We start from the raw sequence: 16,633 nt of genomic DNA, 5'->3' as shown, positions 1-16,633 counted from the left end.
CTACTTCACTTGCAAATTATGCAGATGCAAGTACTTTAATATTGATGAGTAAATACTGTGTTTTCATTTTCTGTACAGAATATTGTTCTTTCTGGAGGTTCAACCATGTTCAGGGACTTTGGTCGCCGTTTGCAGCGAGATTTGAAGAGGACAGTAGATGCCAGATTGAAACTGAGTGAGGAGCTCAGTGGAGGCAAACTTAAGGTTGGTTTTTTTATCTTCGTAAACCCTGTTTATATTAAAACCCTAACCAAGTAAAATAACATCTTAGTCATCTGTTGATTTGAATTTTTCTTTTAGTTGGTGTAGGTATTTCTCAACTAACCCCTTGTGAATATGCAATTCAAACAATTGGCACTTGAAGACTATCTGAAAATGTAGTACACATTAAATATAAATGTATGCTGCTGTATATCAACATAGGATATGCTAGGTATCCATAGATATCCATTTTGATCTTCTCATATTAGGTGATTGAAAATTTCATTACTGTGATCCGGTACCACTTTATAAGTGAAGTCATTTATGACCACAACAGCCACAGGCAGTCTGTAGCTTGAGTCTTCATTCCCCTTCTAGCTTGACAGCAAGAAAAAGAAAAATGTCAGCACATGCACTAGGTCGAGAACCTCTGGCTTAGCAGGCCTTCTCTAAATTGTCATTGGAGTGTGTTGGGCTATTTAATTCATTAATAGTCACGGTTACAAATTGGGGGTCTCTGGTTAGCAGGTTTGTACCCTGTCCAAGTAGGAACCCTTCCTTCTAGTCAGGATATGGAAGTTACACTTCTAAAATAACCTCTGCTCACCCCCTTTGGTAGCTTGGCATGAGCTGTCAGGCTTCTCTGACGCAATATGTAAAGTGTTTGCACATAATACACAGCAATCCAATGAAAACACTACCAAAGGACACCACAACTGTTTTTAGAAAAATAGCCAATATTTATCTTTGTCAAACGACACCAAAACATTAGAAATCCAACATACAGTAATACAAATGTGAATATTGCAAAAATAGACTTAAAAGACAGTTCCTTTAAGTTGTTGGCATGCGTCTGGGTTTATCATGGAGTCATTGACGAATCCAACAGTTCAGGCTGACTACGAGGTGGCTGGCCAGCTACAGTGTCGGGAAGACCCGCAAATAGTACCTTGGAAATGCATTAGTTGTGGACCTTGCAGTGAGCTCCGAACAGAGGCATCATCATTAGGCGTCTGTTGTGGAGGTCGATGCAAGCATCGTCAGGCCCTTGAAGTCACGCATGTTGCAGATTGAACTCATAAGGTTGAAATCAGAAGCGCTGGCGGCAGTGGCGTCAGGGCTGCGATGGACAATGCAACATGCGGTGGCCGCAGTGCAAGCAGCGGCGTCACTTGATGCTGGAATCGATGGCGCCGATGTCGGTGGACCAGGGTTGTGGTGTGGGACAGAGCGATGCTTCATGAGCGTATCCACGGGCCACGGTGCAGGCATCGGCGTCTGTCAGCGTGGAGCATAGTCATCGGTGAGAGGTGCGGTGCCCACTGGTCACGGTACAAGCAGCGGATTGAGTACGTTGGTGAGGCCAGGATTGCGTTGTGAAGTGGGGCGATGCTGTGGGCATGCTTTCAAGTTCACGGAAGCGGCAGCTGCGACGTAGATGGCATTGTAGTTTTTCTTCTGTTGCAGCACAAAACACAGTTCCCAGTGCTATTGGCAGATGAACCTGAAGTCTTGGATGTTCCTGAGACTTCCAATAGGAGGCAAGGGCTACTTCAAGTCCTTGGATAACCTCGGGGGAAAAAGTTGCAGAAAGTTCAGTGCTGTCATTTCACTGCCCAAGACAGAAACAGCCACTGCAAGCCAACACAGTAAAGTGGTAGTTCCTCCTGACAGCTTATTCAGCTCTTCTTCTTTTTTCCCTTTGAAGTCTTTGTTCAGAAAGTCTCTTACTCCGCAAAACCAGTTTTGGCCTCCCTGGTCCAGCAACACTACAGGTGGTGGAGGCCGCATTTTACAGGGCAGAAACAGCCTATTTCAGGTGCTAGCGACAACTCCACCCACCACTCTAGCCCTTGATGGCTCCTCATCATATCCAGGGCACACGTCAGCTCCCTTTGTGGGAGTATCTGGAGTGAATGCACAAACAAGCCCCTTTCAATCTAAAACCAGACTTTGATTCCACAGGCAGGCAGAGGCACAGGATGGCTAAGCAAGAAAATGCCCACTTTATAAAAGTGTCATTTTCAAACACAATTTAAAAGCCAACTTCCACAAAAGATGTAATTTTAAGTTCTGAAATCAGGGAATCTAAACTCCAAATCTCTCACTTCATATGAAAAGTTACACTTGTAAGATGTTACAAAGCAGCCCCAATGATAGTCTATGGAAGAGATAGGCTTCTATAGTGAAAAACGAATTGCACTGTATTTCGCGATCAGGACATGTAAAACACACCACTGCATGTACTACCATTCCCATACACTGCACCTTGCCCATGGGGGTACCTAGGGCCCACTTTAGAGGACTTGCATGTAAGAAAAGGGATGGTTAGGGCCTGGCAAATGGGTGCACTTGCCAGGTTGAAATCACAGTTAAAAACTGTGCATGCAAACACTGCAGTGGCAGGTTTGAGAAACATTTGAAAGGCTACTTGTGTGGGTAGCAGAACCAGTGCTGCAGGCCAACTAGTAGCATTTGATTTACAGGCCCTGGGCACACCTGTGCACTTTACTAGAGACGTATCAGTAAATCAAATATGCCAATCATGGACAAACAATCCTAACCCAATTTCCAGTAGGAGCACTTGAAGTGTAGCACTGAATAGCAGTGAAAAAGTGCTCAGACACTAAACCTGCACAAACTAAGTACAGCATACCATCAAAAACAGGAGGTCAGAAAGCATTAAGACAGGGGAAACGTGCCAAAAGATGCCAGGTCTAACAGTCATGTAGACAGTCTTGCATTATCAGAAGTGAGACTGCAGGTGGTCCCAGCTAACCATGTGTTTTAGCTTAAAGGATGTGGTGTTAACTTAAGTCTGGATACACCACAGTTATTACCGTTTCAGTCACAATTTCATTGTTCAGCCAGAGCTATGAGTTTGGTAAAAATAGGATTAACCTGAAAACAGTGAAACAAACCCATAGTGTAGCACTATACAGTTCTTGTTTGGAATAGCTAGGAGCTAGTACGATATGTATACTGTTCACATGAATGTCAGTAGTGATTATTAACAGATTGTGAATACTGTTCTATAAAATGTAGGATCACAATCCACCTGCCACACATCTCCATTCTTTTTCTTAAGGCACAAACCTTTAATTTTATTATTGGTTGTGTTGATCTAGCAGAGTTGCACAGTGCTAATCTGAAAACGAGTGAAATAACCCCCTTTTCATAGGAGAATGGAAGGAAGATATGTTTTACTCTTCTGGTTTAGAGCTATTGTTTGACAATTTCTTACAATATGTGTATCTTAAGACCTTGGAGTTATACCAACCTTATCAATGTGTTTTTCCTTTGGGGATGAGAGAGTTGGGATGTGAAGGAGGTCAAAGGACCAGCCTCGGTGATAAAGGGCTCCAGGTGGCTGACTGACTTGTTCAGAATAATGGGGTGTGAACTTAAAGGCAAAAAGTCCCAATCTTGGAACACTCGAGTCTTTCTCATTGTCTCTTGATTTGGCTGGTGTCGCCCAACCGTGTGCTGAATCACATCATAACTCTGAGGTCAGAGAATACAGAAACTGGGATGAATTCAGGGCCCCTTGTTCACATTTCAGTCCCAGTGTACCTCCAGAGTTGTGCCTCCAGGGTTAATAATTCCTATCACTACAGTTTCTGATGAGTGAATCTTTTGTCCTTTTCTCAGAATGCACTATAATAGCCCTTGTTTAGGTGCCACCATCCAAAGTTAGCAGTTCACTTTTCCACTCTACGGTGTATTAAATGACACACTTCAGCTCTTCAGACTAGCAGAGAGGAATATGCATACATTTTATTTATGAAGATTGGCCATTTGTAATGTAGGTATGTCTGACTACAGGAAAATTATGTTCTAGACATGCGTGGCTGTAGATGCACATGCTAAGCAGAAGTCTGCCATCTAGTGCTGGGCTTGGATGATTGCACGTTTGTGTTCAAAGAAGTTTTTCGAGTCACAAGGCTCTGTGACTCCTCCTTTTGGTGATACTGTGCATGGGCATCGATTCAATGCTAGGTTTTTTCTTTTTGCTGACCGGTTCAGATGTACTCTCTCGCGCTGTGGTTTGAGATAGTTTTGGGCTCCCTTCTGTTTGTCTATAGATCTCCTCCTAACTCAGCGGTATTATCTTGATCGTGTAGTCACTTCTGCGTTCTGAGCACCAGAACAATTTTGCATGTTGGGTCCTTGGACTCTTATCGACGGCCTGTTGAGCCACGCCTGGCTGGGCCCTTTTTGACATCAAGCAACTCTATCTGAAAGAGACACGTTAGTATTAGATTCCTTACCTTAGAATATCCCCAGGCGTCAGACTGGATCTGGAAATTTTTGCGTAGCAGTACCCTTGCGCGTCGGTAGGCGTCTGCGGCTCCGCGTCCGTCGTCTGCGTTGTGGGCGCCGTGATGACGTCGTCGGAGTACTTAGATGCCGCCTCCGCGTGCTGACGTCAGTTCTTCTTTTTTCCGCGCCAGCAGCGCAGATCCGGAAAAAGTGGTACCTTAGTCACTTTTTGACTAAATCTTTTTTGATCTTTTGATCTCATTTTTCGAGTCTTCGACTCCGATTCGGTGCCGGTAGGGATGCCTGGTTTCAAGCCCTGTGAGGATTGCGACCGACTGATGTTGGTAACGGACCCTCACCGTCTGTGTCTCCACTGTCTCGGCGTCGACCACGACGACAAGGCCTGTTCCGACTGCCGGGCCCTCACTTCGAAAGCTAGACAGGAGCGGTCCCGTAAGCGACTCGAACTCCGGCAGTCGGCCCTGCGCCATGAGAGGTCCCGGTCCGGACGGAGGTCGAGGGACCGGTCGTCGGAGAGGAGCCATCATAGCTCCGGGAGTCGACATCACTCCTCAGGGTCGAAGTCGTCAGGTAAGCACAAGAAGTCGAAGAGACGTCATCACTCTTCCAACACCGCATGCCTCTTGGGCCGCTACACCCACTCTCTGTGGGATACGGTTGCGGAGGTGCTGCCAGAGTATCCGTTGGAGGTACGGGCCAAACTCGGCCAAGCCCTTGTGGAGGGCCGGGATGCAGCCAGATATTCTATCCGGTGTGGGCTGGATACCACCGACTCACTAGGTAGAGCGATGGCAACGACAGTGGCGGTTAGACGTCACGCGTGGTTGAGGTCCGCCAACTTTTTGGCTGATATCCAAAACACACTGATGGACATGCCATTTGATGGCCGTCGCCTTTTTGGCGACAAGGCAGACCATGCGCTTGAGCGCTTTAAGGACTCCAGGGCTACGGCCAAGTCCTTGGGCCTCTCGGCCCCGCGCCAGCAATCGGCTGCCTTTCATTCCTTTCGTGGACACGGAAGGGGTGTACCCACACGTGCTGCCAGCCACGCAGGGTAATCCCCAACGCGGTGGCGGCCGTGGAAACCGCCGTGGTGGTGGTCGGGGACAACGGCGAGGCCAGTCCACACCTTCCCCCGCAGCATCCGCCTCAAAACCCTCCTAGTCCGTGCTTTCAGGCCCATCTGACGCCAGTGGGGGGGCACATGGGGCCTTCACCTCCTCCACTAGCGCACCGTCACATCGGACAGGTGGGTGCCGCAGATCGTCCGAAGGGGCTACTCCCTCCCCTTCGAGGCGACTCCTCCAGCCATGCCACCGCAGAACCACCGCGTATCGGGGGATCATTTGCGACTTCTGCAGGAGGAAGTTACGGCCCTCTTGGCCAAGGGGGCCATCGAGCTCGTTCCTGGGCCAGAAGTAGGGTGTGGTTGCTACTCCCACTACTTTCTGGTAGCCAAGAAGGGCAAAGGGGGCCTACGCCCTATCTTGGACCTACGGAACGTCAACGGCTTCCTCCGGAAGGAGAAGTTCAAAATGCTGACACTGGCTCAGGTCTTAGCTGCCCTGGACCCAGGAGACAGGATGGTAGCGTTGGACTTGCGGGACGCCTATTTCCACATCCCCGTCCTGCCGGCCCACCAGCGCTACCTGCGGTTCACGGTTGGCCACGAGCACTTTCAGTATACCGTGCTCCCCTTCGGCCTTACCAGCGCCCCACGGGTGTTCACAAAGGTGATGGCGGTGGTCGCAGCTCATCTGCGCCGGTTAGGGGTTTCAGTCTTCCCCTACCTCGACGACTGGTTGTTGAAGGCGAGCTCGCCCCAGACAGTCGTCAGCCACCTCCAGACTACGGCAGATCTCCTGCACCAGCTGGGGTTCTCCATCAATGTGCCAAAGTCACACCTGTGCCCCTCCCAGAAGCTCCTCTTCATCGGAGCGGTTCTCGACTCGGCGCGGTTTCGGATTTATCCACCCGAACAGCAGGTCCTGGATATTCAGGCTCTGATTCCCATCTTTCAGCCGTTATCCCGGGTCTCAGTCAGGTTGACGCTGCGGCTTCTGGGGCTGATGGCCTCCTGCATCCTACTGGTGCATCACGCCAGGTGGCGGATGCGGGCTCTGCAGTGGGACCTGAAGTTTAAGTGGGCCCAGCATCAGGGCAACCTGTCCGACCACGTCCTGATCTCGGAGGGCACTGCGAGACAGCTGCAGTGGTGGCTCACGGACTGCGATTGGGTCAGCGGCAGATCCCTCTCCCTTCCCCAACCGGAGCACGTAGTTGTGACTGATGCGTCCCTCCAGTGCTGGGGAGGCCACATGGGAGAGGCGGAGATCAGAGGCCTCTGGTCTCAGGCGGAGGCCCGGCTCCACATCAACCTGTTGGAGTTACGGGCGATTCGTCTAGCACTGAAGGCATTCCTCCCCTCTGTCCGGGGGAGAGTAGTGCAGGTGTTCACGGACAACACCACCGCCATGTGGTACTGCAACAAACAGGGCGGGGTGGGGTCGTGGACCCTTTGCCAGGAGGCTCTGCGCCTCTGGCAATGGCTGGAACGCCAGGGCGTGACCTTGGTGGCTCAACATCTGGCGAAATCTCTGAACGCCAGGGCGTACGAGCTCAGCCGTCTGTGCATGATGGATCACAAATGGCGTCTGAACTCTGATGTGGCGCAAGGCCTCTTTCAACAATGGGGAGAGCCTTGGTTAGATCTATTCGCCACCGAAGAGAACGCGCAATGTCATCTGTTCTGCGCGTTTGAATTTCCAAGGCGGCGCTCGCTCGGAGACTCTTTTCGTCGCGAGTGGAGTTGCGGTCTATTGTGCGCCTTTCCGCCTATACCACTTCTACCCAGAGTGCTGAAGATCAAGCGCGACCGGGCCCAAGTCATCCTTGTGGCTCCGGCCTGGGCACGAAGGTACTGGTATCCAGAGCTACTCAATATGTCAGTCGATCCCCCGGTTCGTCTGCCTCTTCAGGAGGACCTTCTGTCGCAGCAGCGGGGGACGGTCCTCCACCCGAACCTGTCCAATCTCCACCTCCATGCTTGGAGATTGAGCGGCGACAGTTGAGGCCATTTGACTTGCCTCCTGAAGTCTGTAACGTCATTCTGGCAGCCAGGCGTCCCTCCACAAAGTCGGTATACGCCTGCAGGTGGAACAGATTTGTGGCATGGTGCACAGCAAAGGCTGTGGATCCTCTTGCTGCCCCTCTCTCTGAGGTTCTTCTCTTCCTTCTTTCTCTTGCCCAGCAGGGCTCTGCTCTGGGCACTATCAAGGGCTACCTTTCTGCCCTTTCAGCCTTTCTGAGGCTGCCTGATCAACCTTCTTTGTTCAAGTCCCCTATTGTAAATAGATTTCTCAAAGGCATCACACACACATTCCCTCCTGTTCCGTTTGTGATGCCTCAGTGTGACTTGAACCTGGTTCTTACGTTTCTGATGTGCGCTCCTTTTGAGCCACTTCACAACTGTCCTCTCCGCCTTCTTACTCTGAAGACTGCTTTCCTGGTTGCCATCACCTCTGCCAAGAGAGTGAGTGAGCTCTAGGCCCTTTCTTGTACTCCACCTTTCATTTCTGTCCATCCGGACAAAGTGGTGTTGCGCACTAAGCCATCTTTCCTGCCCAAGGTTGTCACGGCCTTCCACATCGGGCAGTCTATCACCTTTCCAACCTTCTTCCCGCCACCGCATCCCTCTAAAGAGGAAGAGCGGCTCCACCGTCTGGACCCAAAACGTGCGCTCTCATTTTACTTGGATCGCACACGCCAGTTCCGGGTGGATGACCAACTCTTTGTTGGTTACGTGGGCGCTAAGAAGGGGAAAGCGGTGCACATGAGGACCATCTCCCGGTGGATCATCTTGTGTATCCAGGCATGTTACTCCTTGGCTAAAAAGGAGCCCCCTGTTGGATTACGGGCTCATTCTACCCGAGCCACGGCGACTGCAACTGCCCTGGGCCGGGGAGTGCCCTTACAAGACATCTGTCAGGCAGCTACGTGGGCATCGCTGCACACGGTTGCAAGGCACTACTGCCTGAACAGCCAAGTCCGGAGGGACGGCTTCTTTGGCCGTTCTGTCCTCCAGGACTTTCTGGTGTGATTATTGGTTCGCAGTCCCACCACCGGGGTTGGTATTGCTGGGATATCTATTCTAAGGTAAGGAATCTAATACTAACGTGTCTCTTTCAGATGCACAAGTTACTACTTGTGTAACGATATATCTGTAAGACATTAGTTAGTATTAGATTCCTTACAGACCCACCCATCCTCCCTGTTCTGCGAACCGATATCTAGGGTTAGGGTTACCCCCTTTCAGGGCCCTAGTTTCAATGGCACCAGTGTTGCTTTTTAACCTGGCTCAGCGCTTCTGACGCGGAAAAGCTGTGTCTAAGAACTGACGTCAGCACGCGGAGGCGGCGTCTAAGTACTCCGACGTCATCACGGCACCCACGACGCAGACTGACGCGGAGCCGCAGACGACGCCTACCGACGCGCAAGGGTACTGCTACGCAAAAATTTCCGGATCCAGTCTGACGCCTGGTGATATTCTAAGGTAAGGAATCTAATACGAACTAATGTCTCTTACAGATATATCGTTACACAAGTAGTAACTTGTGCAACAGAAAAATGTGCTTCTGATGGAATGCACTCCGTTCCGCTTCTGTCTGAAGTGCCATTTGAACTATCCTTACACCGATCAAACCTCAGTCTGTAACGTATGTCTCTCGTCTGACCATCTGGAAGATACCTGTTAGTCCTGCAGGTCATTCCAGTCTAAGAAAACTCCTTGGGATCGATGCGCGCGGTGCCTAGAAATGAAGCGTAGACACTGACAGCACACCAAACATCTTTGGCCAGCCAGATGAGGAAAAGCAGCAGTCTCGGCAGCCGAGCAGGACTTGGCCTTCATCCACTAATCTCATTCCTAGTCAGAGACAGAACAATATCCAGCCAGCCTAGGGTCTTCCAAAAAAGCGTCTGACCGGAGTACACCTACCCCTGAGTCAAAGCCCCAAAAAATCTGCTCCGACCGATAAAACTGTTTACAAGCTGCCACTGCACAAAGGCATGGTGCGCACCAACACACTTATTTGAATGCCCACCCTCTGGCTTGGTGCGAAAACTACGGCCTACAGCAGGGACCTTCACCTCTAGAAAATCCGCCTCGGTACCGACATTGGACCATAGCCTTGGTACCAAAAATAAAGTGCATAGTTATTCGGCTCGATCCTCACCAGCACCGAAATGTTAGACCATTTGGACCAAAAACTCCACCGAGCCTGTCCTCGAAACCATGCAAGAGTGGCTTGATCAGAGGCAAAAAATATTGTAAATTTAGCCCATAACTAAGAAAATTATCCTTCAACCGGTAATGCCTCTACCAGACAATTGTCTTTTGACGAGGCTATTGCCACTCCTATTTAGCCTCTCAGGAAGAATAAGGACATGAGCCCTTTACATCTTCCTTTCCCTACCTTTCCAACTCTTATCAACACCCCACCCCTCTCCTTTTCACTCCGCCACCTGCTTCACCACGAGAGTCTGAGACAGGAAACATTTCACCTCATCACACACTTTCAGGGATGATAATGATGACCTGGGAGAGGATACATATCCTTGGGACCCATGGGACACCTATGACCTAGACCAACAAGGGGATACAGGCCCAGACCTCTACCACACAGGCCCATCCCCACCAGATGATGCTTTGTCATAACCAGACTTAAAACCCAGGGCTGCAGCATACTACCAAGTACCCTTAAACAAAGACCGTATCGAGGATGACTTCCGCTAAGAGACCCGCTGTACTGCACAATGAGGGTCCCAAAACTTACCAATACTTAAGGAGTGCTCAGTCACGCCGATTACCTCTTTAAAGATCCAGTAAGAGGACAAATTATCACTCAACAAGAGTTGACAAAAAGTGCAAGGTAGCACCATCTGAACCAATTTACATTAGGGAGAAGTTTACAGCCCGACTTGTGCTACAGTCAGGGAAGTCATGTACCTTTTGGGAATGATGCCATCCTGCATCACAATAGTCCCCCTGCCTGTCTACTTATGAGACTGCTGCGAGAATGCCTCTCACATCAATGGATTCAGTCACAGGGTCAACTACACAATCTAGTGTTGCTAGACAGCCGCACACATCACTCTGCAGTGGTGCAACTCAAAAAAACCTCTCCAAGGGACAGCCGTTTCTGCACCCAGTTCCCCATGCCATTCTCACAGCTGATACTTCCCTAACTGCTTGGGGGGAGGCTCACCTTTAAGAGCTTACGATTCAGGGTTTATGGAATCCCAAACACCAGGGTCTCCATATCAATTACCTATTGCTTCAAGCTGTTCGCCTAGGATTGAAAGCGTTCCTAGCTCACTGAATAGACAGGGTTGTTGATCTGATCCGGATGGGCATGACAACCATATACAATCTACGTAACGGGGGTGAACTCACTCTCTACATTTGCACTTAGCCAAGACCATCGGCGCTTAGCATTACATCACACCATTTGTCTCCTAGCAGACCACGACCAGGGACAAGCAAAAAAATGTCAGACCTCAGCAGGATGAAGCAACAAGTCCATGAATGGGAACTCCACCCCAAAGTCCTCCTACCATACTATCACAAGTGGGGGATCCCACAAATAGATTGCAACTGCAGAAAACACAAAATGCCCACATTTTGTGTCCAGGTTCCCAAACCCACTATCCAGGGTCAATGCTCTATGGGTAAACTGGTCAGCTCCATCGAATGAGTAAGAGTATTTTTAGTTGCCAGAGGAGAAAAAAAGGTACCAACTATATTAAACAATTCTTTAAGAGAATTATCCGCTTCAGAAATAGAAACTAAATGCTTTACAAGCCATAAGAATTGCTCCATGGTATTTCTTGAGAACAGACTGAAATACCATGGAGCAATTTATATGGCTCCTCTGGCAACTAAAAATACTCTTACTCATTCAGTGGAGCTTTGTGAAGGCAACTCGGATTTCTTTCATAAGATTCAAGCAATTTATGATCTTTTTCTGAAGCCTTCCTCTAACTCTTTGGGTCTCACCCTACCACTTTTCTGCCCCCCTTTATGTCCTGTTTTGCTCCCATCTCTCTTGAAGAATCGTCCAGCGACCTTGTCAAATGTAAGCCAGGATCCCTACTCGACCCTTGCCCCCACCATTCTTAAAATCCCTGTTTCAGTGGTTAGTCCCATTGTGATAGCCTACTTAATGAATCTTTTGTCAGATGGTGTTTTCTTCTGGAGCCTCTTTTACTCCCCCCTACATAAGAAAGCCCTCTTCTTCATACTATGGCAAAGCGGGTGGAAACAAATGTTAATAGACCGCTTGTAATCTTTTTGGCGGAAAACTGTCTATCAGGTTTTTGTCATGATTATAGAACTGAGACCGGCCTTCTTGAGGTCTGAGTTTATCAAATGTAATCTTGACCCAAACTCCTCAGTTATGGTAATGTTTTGGTATCTTTCTGCGGCGCTTGATACGGTCTCATGCTATTCTGCTAGCGAGGCTGGAAGGTATTGGCATTACTGATCACGCCCTGTCCTGGTTTAAATCTTTAATCCGCAACCGTACGCAGGCAGTTTTTTGCCCTCCTTTTACCTCTTGAGCAGAACATCTCGACTGCGGAGTTCCTCAGGGTTAGGCTCTAAGCCCCACCCTTTTTAATATATATATTGACCAATATTGTTTAGTCTTTTGGAGTTAGAGTAGTTTCCTGTGCAGACTACACACAACTTTTCCCGGCTTTTCATGAAAATGTTTCTTCAGTTTTTTAAGTCTGGTCTTTGATTTGTATTGGACTGGATGAAATATCGAACTGAGATTCTTTTCTTTGGTACCAAATTTATTCCGGACTCTAGCCTCTGGTGGCCATCGGGGATGGGAACTTCCCCCTGTCCTCCCCCAGTGGTAAGGAATCTAGGGGGTCAAATGTGATGCTGAGCTCACTTTTGAACCACTAATTAAAGCATTGTCCAGTTCTTGTTTTTGATCCGGAGGTCCTTGAGACTGATGCTACAATTTATTCCCAAGGAACAGCAAAAAACTATCGTACTTTCCTCCAAACTGGACTATTCTAACAGACTACTTTTCTTATTCAGACTATTCAAAACGCTGCTGCCCATCTGATCCTTAAAATCCCACCCTGGGGTTCGATATCAAGTCATGTGTGACTGCTTCATTGACTACTTATCAACAGAAGGATTCAGTTCAACTAAAGGGACCTCTTTATCTTAGGCGTCTGTTTGTCTTTTTAGGCTCGCTTTATTAAGTTTAGAAGATGTGGATGTTCTTTTGCCTACTTGATGGAAAGACTGTGTAATGCCTTACCTCTGCCCTTGAGAAGCTGCCCTTCTGAAATGGTTTTCAGAAAAGGTCTTAAAACGCTGGTCTTTGATTCAACTCTAACCATCTCCTAACTCTTCTCATATTCAGACTATGTGACCATCCTTTTTGCTAGCGCTGAGAAATCTTTTTAGGTAGCTGAGCGCTTTAGAAATGCATTGTATTGTATTCATCTAAAGGCTACCAGTAAGGTAGCAACTTGGATAGTGCCATACTCCTTGGCCATCCATTATTGACTTGAAAGAAATATAAGCCACAAAGCTAAGACTGGCTGTTTTGAATTCATTTCTCAATGATTTCATCTAAAAGCAGTCTTTGAAAAGGATGTGAATATATGAAGACCTGTGCTACAAAAAAAGAAAAATGTAGCTTATGTGTAACAACACTTTTAAAGCTTGAAAATATTTTACATACTGAAAACCACTGCTTATTTACTTGATGCAAAGGTGATTTTTGTTTAAAGAAGCAAATGAGTTTCAACATTTTACTTTGAACACAACCCGTCTTTCTAAACTATTAATATTTGCCTGAGTTATATGTATTCACTGAATCAGTGACAGATTGTGTGATAAATGTTTTTCTGTAAAACATCAAAGCATACACACAATTAAGCTTTGTTACTCTCAGAATGTGGCTCTCTCTCTAAGTTAATAAACATGTACAAGAAAATAATTAGTAGCATAACTAGAATAACTAGAATTCCATTACCGAAAATCTACAACTTTTTTTATGCTTCTTCCGTGATTAGGTGCTTACTTTAACATTACTTGTCAATAAAAACTACAATATTCAGAGAATTAAATCTGTTCATTTTACTTGCAGCAAACACTACTTAGTCTGTTTCGTAGGTTTTTGCAGTGCAACTCTTTGCTAGATGTTCCCGTCATCTACTGGCTTGGTTTAAAAGCACCCATATTTTTATTTATTTTTTAACCTTTGGGCATTGACAATTCGGTGGTTAGTGTCATCACTCTGACAGACGTATGACTACAATGCCCCAGTTCATGATTGCCATCTTGAGGTTTGTTTTTACTTCCGTTGGGTTTAGAAGCTGAGTGCACAGCTTGGGGCCGTCAATAAACAAAGACACAGGGTGAAAAGCACGAAAATAGAACAGATGATAATCAAAGTAAAAATCCAAAGTTGAAGAAAACTGAAGGACACCAAAAAACTCAAGAACCCATTTTTTCCTTTAGGCTTAGAACATGTGGGTTGGAGAAAGAATGGTTGGGGTTTGGGAGTTTCTCCTGGCGATGGAAAATCTTTTATTTTGCGTAACCTAGTACCATAATCTTGCATAAAAAGATAAAATGAGTTTACAGTTTCCGCCTGCCCAGTGGCCATCAGTCAGAGGTTTAAGGACTGCGAGAAGTTCCTTCATAGAACTCTCAAAGTAAGGGAGAAACAAAGATGTGCACATTATGCAGTGATGCAGTCACAGCCCAGCCAAGGCTCCCTTAAAGATATTGCATTGCTAAGCAATAAAGGAGGACTTGAGGCAACAGAAGTGATTCAGAAGGTAGAGTTTGACATCAATTAGACCTACGTCAACCTGAAGGAGGAAACATGCCAAACAATACAGCAAAGAAAAAAGGCTTACCCGCCCTGCTTCTGGGTTGCAGTGGAACTGAACTAAAAAAACTCAACTTGAAGTCCTCAAACACCCTAAAAGCCAAAGCCGGTGTCTGGTGAAGGCAAGATAAAGACACTGTTCGGGACAAAACTTCAGATCTGACTTGGCTCCGAAAGTGGATCAAGATTGGTGGAAGGAAAAGGAGCCAAAAGAGCTGGATCCTGAAGAGAAAGACTCACTGGATGATCAAAGCTGAACAGCTTGTGAAAAAGAGTTCGACAAAGCTGTCAAAGGGTTAAGGATCCCTGCTAGAACAGAGGAAAATAGGACTGTAGAACCACCAACAACCCCTGAAACTTGGAAGAGGAAGAGCAAGGATACTTCTTTAAAGAGGAAGAGCGATATGAGCAAATGATGCGAGACACAGCGGGGACCACAGAAGTATGGCAGGAGTGGGACACAGCTTCATCAGAGCAAGGTCTTGATTGTTAGCTTTTAGGGGTTAATGGTCTCAACACATTCCCCCATAAGAGAACCAATGGACCAGATCCCGTGACTGATACACACAAACTCATCTCACCATCTTTCGTATTCATTGTGTGTTTTACTGCTTTTATGAATGGCAGCAACCACGATTTCTAGGTTGCACACAACAACTTCAAAATACATCTCCCATAAGCCTTAGGACCAGCCGCCGTAGTCTGACGGCGCAGCGCCAACTATCTAAGATACCGGAAATCCGCCAAGAGTAAACTAAATCGAGTCAGACTGAAATTGGAGGACGCGACCGCTGATTTAATCGGTACGAATTGCTACGGCGCTTTCATTTTTTCGTCATGCATCAACTTTAATGCGACCTGGCCCCTAAAATCATCCTTTGTACTCTCGTTTCTTGTAGAATACGGAAGCAAAAGAATACAAACATCGGTGCATCAACATCTTCGCCCAGAAGTAAGCCCTCAGTTAGGCAATCCCCACCCCCGCCTCCCCTCACCTCACGATTAAAAGAGAACAGTCACATCTGACGCTGTGTCCCTCCCATTCTCACCCTGCAGGTACAACCTAATTAACTCAACACATCTCGTTGAATGCAGTATACAAGATACTAAGAATGTGAGTATGAATGTATGTATTGGTAAGCGACGGTCATGGTTATTGGCAGAAACTAATTGGTGTTGATTTTAGCATACTTAGACCGCTTTTTCTTCCATTTGATTATTTGCAGATTTTTCCTCTCACCTCGTTTTTATCACAAGGCAGAGGTAAGAATAGTGTTTGGCGCTCATGCTACTACTAGGATGTGCTTCTAGCGTTGACCATTAAAAACACCTACCCTATGTCTTTCAGATATGTGGTCCTGACGAGAGCACCCCCTATTAAGGGTGTTCGAAACGCGTAGACCCGCCTTTTGCGACCTTAGGAAACCTGAAAAAGTATCAAACGTTTCAAAAATTGGAATTGATTCCAAGGTTGCTTTTGATTTAGAGTTATTGATCATTGTTATAACGGTTGTAAAAATTTACATTGTGTAAATAATAAGTATGAGTGGCTCTAGTGAGTCTGGGTGAACGAGTGTATGGAAGGTGTGATTGGAGATTGTCATTGTATATTTGTAATTTGTGTAATGTATTTGTGATATTAAACAAATTGATTTGTTCCTTGTATTCTCTTTTTTGTTGATGCGATATAAAATGAAAAATGTTTTTTTGAAAAAATTATAAATATAAAGATTAAATTCAGACAGAAAAAGCAGTCTTGTCAATATGGTGTTCACTATGTTAAGTTCATTCACCCCAGAGTAAATTTGCAGTACTGGTATTGTTGTTTTGTTATTCAGCTGAGTGAGGCTTGACCTTACTGTATTGAGCCCAAACCCTCTTTTTGGTTTCACATCCATATTGTTTAAAGTCACCACTGAGGGTATTAACAGAATTTATTTCAGTTGTGGCAACTCACGTGAGAAAACAAGGTATACATGTGCACCCCTACCTAGAAGACTGGTAAAGACAAACTTACTAAACAAATGACACGTCTGTATATAGATAGCAATGCTAACACTCCACAGGCTAGGGTTCTCCTTTGTCTTGTAAAAATCATCCTCTGTTCAAGCAGAAGAAAGGGTATTCCGGGGGGCAACACTGAACTTGATGAAGGCGAAAACATTCCAGGCTCAATATTGCTTTGTTATTGGCAAAGCAAATTCACGTCTAGCAGAAAA

General features: G+C 46.7%; 1 protein-coding gene across 1 annotated transcript in view; it reads left to right on the top strand.

Annotated features, from left to right (window-relative positions):
• The window catches only part of ACTR3 (actin related protein 3), a 431,810-nt gene that overhangs the window by 367,543 nt on the left and 47,634 nt on the right, over positions 1-16,633 (top strand). The window contains exon 10 of the mRNA XM_078682010.1: positions 79-204. Within this exon, the coding sequence (XP_078538136.1) occupies positions 79-204 (126 nt within the window). The remainder of the gene's footprint in view (positions 1-78; positions 205-16,633) is intronic.

This window comes from Lissotriton helveticus, chromosome 3_1, assembly GCF_964261635.1.
Source record: "Lissotriton helveticus chromosome 3_1, aLisHel1.1, whole genome shotgun sequence".
NCBI lineage: Eukaryota > Metazoa > Chordata > Amphibia > Caudata > Salamandridae > Lissotriton > Lissotriton helveticus.
This window is presented reverse-complemented; position numbering and strand designations above follow the sequence as displayed.